The 3,543-nt window shown below is 38.4% G+C and overlaps 1 protein-coding gene across 1 annotated transcript; it reads right to left on the bottom strand.

The window, feature by feature from the left end:
- Positions 1-1,419: 1,419 nt before the first annotated feature.
- Positions 1,420-2,741, bottom strand: LOC128685303 (pro-resilin-like). Its single transcript, XM_053771793.2, has 2 exons — positions 2,594-2,741; positions 1,420-2,465 (listed from the first exon to the last, which is right to left on the bottom strand). Exons 1-2 carry the CDS (start codon positions 2,613-2,615, stop codon positions 1,561-1,563), a joined length of 927 nt encoding a protein of 308 aa, XP_053627768.1. The 5' UTR covers positions 2,616-2,741; the 3' UTR covers positions 1,420-1,560.
- Between the last annotated feature and the right edge of the window lie 802 nt (positions 2,742-3,543).

Below are 3,543 nucleotides of genomic sequence, written 5' to 3'. Positions count from 1 at the left end.
TTAACTTCAACTCTCTCATTTACCGCATTTTGACACAACTTTGCAATGGACTACAAACTGCCTCTCACGTGATACTCTACGATGAATCGGTCTTTTGCAACAGATGTCCACATAACCTGCCTTCAACAGAGCTGTGATCCCTCGCTAAAGAACCTGCCTTCAACAGAGTTGTGGCCCCTCGCTAAAGAACCTTCCTTCAACAGAGCTGTGGTCCCTCGCTAAAGAACCTGCCTTCAACAGAGTTGTGGCCCCTCGCTAAAGAACCTTCCTTCAACAGAGCTGTGGTCCCTCGCTAAAGAACCTGCTTTTCCAAACATGAGGGTCGCCTTCACAACCAATACTGTTCGTTGATTTCTAACCAATATAAGCTTCCTTTAGATTGAAATATTTGTTATCGCAGGTTAAATTAAGTCAAGTTAAATTACTCTCAATTACCCTAGCATATTTTTTATGCATTGTTAACTGCCAGTAACAAGATAACAGGGACATATCGTAGTTTCTAAGTTTACTTTAATCGTGTTTTAGGAATTCAAGTAAAATTGGTGGTGAACAGGTGGTATACAACTTTAATGACTCTTTGAATAGTTGATAGGCTTTGAGCCCAGTTAACCAACCAGCCTTAGACTCGCTGTTTAAGTTAGATGATGGCATTCTTATCAGAAAAGGGACCTTTTTTTTTGCTAGGACCAGGACGTGATAAACAGGAAGGCCGACGGGTTATTATTAAGCATATTGTGATTTAATATTCCTGGAAGGTTGGCCTTCTTTCAGCTCGAGGAGTGACTAGAGATCAACGGGGAACCAGTTCTTGGTTCTCACCGGTTCTCATATGTCATTGTGGTATCATTCCTACTGCAACTATTTCGGGAATGCTTAACTCGGATCATCTACTCTATATATTCTCCAATGCATTCATGTCCATTCTGCAGCATGAAGACTAGAACTACGTTAAATAATTCAAAGGAGGCGTTACTAATGACGTATAAAGCTGTAGAATAACCTCTGGTTTTTTGTTTTTTAAACTTCTTGATAAATATGTTAGATTAGGCACTGTTATTTTGGCGTCAGGTTTCTCCTTACTATGACTTCAAAGTGTACTTCACCTTCTGTATGTTAATATTAAGCGCCTCACAAGAACTGTTCCTAAAACTTACCATATACTTGATATTTCAGTTCCTTGAACTTCTTACTATGAGACAGTGAAAAACAGGATGTCAGATGCTTTGCAACGTCTACATTTCTCTGTATATATATATATATATATATATATATATATATATATATATATATATATATATATATATATATATATATATATATATGTATATAGATACATATTTATATTTCTGGATTATGAATTTTATTATTATAAATCACTCGTGTGACATTTCACGAAGGATGTAAGCAACATACATGCACTCAGCCTTCAAGAATATTTATTTTACAATATACAAACATTCATTCCATAATAATTTCAAACTGTCTGTGAGTATAAATATTTACCTAAGTCGAATTATTGGACAGTCACGTTGCGGAAGACAAGAAGCAAAGTTGAACATTTTAAAACGGAGTTCCATAGGAATCTGAGGGAGCAACTGGAGCACTATACCCATTACTGGCACCATTACCAGCGCCATTCCCATTTCTTCCATTTCCATTGGATCCATAACCATTGTTTCCATTTCTACCATTACCATTGGAACCATTTCCAGCTCCGTTTCCATTTCTTCCAGCTCCATTGGATCCGTATCCATTGTTTCCTGTCCTGCCATTACCATTGGCGCCATTTCCGTTGGATCCATTGCCATTTGCATAACCATTACCATTGGCAATACCATTAGCAATGGGACCATAACCATAGCCAGCACTGGGGACGACACCAATCTGTTCGTTGACGGAGTAGAAGTTCTCAGCCTGAGAACAGTCTACGTTGAACCACCAGTCACACACGAGGTACTGCTGGTTGAAGATGGTACCGTTGGGGCACAGGAATGAGTCCTTCTGGCGTCTGAGGGCACGGTCCTGGCAAATGTGGAACACCTGGCAGCTGGCATCAGGAGCGGTGTCAGCGTAATAACCAGGCACTGCCTGGTCATCACAAGAGAAGCCAGTGTCTGGTGGAGAAGACAAGACTGGGTAGTCCTCACCGGGAACGCCTCCTCCAGGGATGTTCTCCTGCAGAGCAACCAGCTCCGGATCTAGTCCATAAGAACCTGTTGGGGGACCATACCTGTTACTTGGGGGAGCTCCATATCCATTACTTGGAGCACCTGCAAACCCATTGCCTGAGGAGATTCCAAATCCATTTCCGTTACTTGGAGAAGCTCCTAAGCCATTGCTTCCTGGAGGCGTATATCCATTGCTTGGGGCTCCATTTGACGCACCAAACCCATTACCGAAACCTCCATTAGGTGCTCCGTAACTTGTGGGAGGACGTTTATCAGCGGTGGATAAACCCAGCAGAACTGTAAAATATGTGAAAGTCAGTTAAAACACTTTAAGTTGGTAACATTCATGCAAAAATATCTCGTGAGCGTTCTAAATATGTTACTGTGAAGGATCATCTCCACACTGAAAGATAAGCGATATTTACCAATGAACAGGAGAGCCTTCATGGTTGCCGTCCAGCAAATGGATGACCTGGAAAAGAAGAATATAGATCCTGAGTCAGCTGGAAGGAGAGACTGGCGTCTGATGCTGGAGGATGAGTTTGTAGAGCTTTTATACCCCGAATTCTCACCAAACTCCTCCCTCTCGCCTTGGATCTTCTTTCCCTACCTTGCTCGCCCATCGTCATCTCTCTTCCTCGCCGTCATGTATTGGGAGGTCACTGGATGTAGGAGGACATTTGTCAGCTTTACATATATTTTTTTTACCAATTAGTTAAACAATATTTTTTTTCTACAACGGAGGTGTAAAGGCAAGGCCTGCACTATATATGGATGTTTTAGTCGGAAGGTGATAACAGCATACTTACTTCTGGCAACTCAGCAATTGAGTGCACGATGCTAAATATGTTTCCTTTCCTTGGGTATTTCTTCCTTGGTGGTAGACGGCCGATTATAAATAAATAAATATATATATATATATATATATATATATATATATATATATATATATATATATATATATATATATATATATATATATATATATATATATATATATATATATATATATATATATATATATATATATATATATATATATATATATATATATATATATATATATATATATATATATATATATATATATATATATATATATATATACTCCTTAAATGTGCTTATTTAAGTTCGAGCTATAATAATGAGTTATACATCGATTCGGGCCACAAACGTTCCAAAGTTACATTCTGCTTTTTTACTATGTGCTTATTTGTCCTCTTATTGAGGAATATAGAAATAGTTTAATTACCTATGTGACATGTAAAGATATCTTATTATATTAAGCAAATTTCCCAAATTTGCTGGTAACAGATAAATGAATTGTGCATATAAATCCAGATGTACTCCGGTTAACCCCCCTCGAGCCTAGTTC

Source organism: Cherax quadricarinatus, chromosome 8 (genome assembly GCF_038502225.1).
Source record: "Cherax quadricarinatus isolate ZL_2023a chromosome 8, ASM3850222v1, whole genome shotgun sequence".
Lineage (NCBI taxonomy): Eukaryota > Metazoa > Arthropoda > Malacostraca > Decapoda > Parastacidae > Cherax > Cherax quadricarinatus.
Note: the sequence above shows the minus strand (reverse complement) of the source record. Positions and strands in the feature narration are given on the sequence as shown.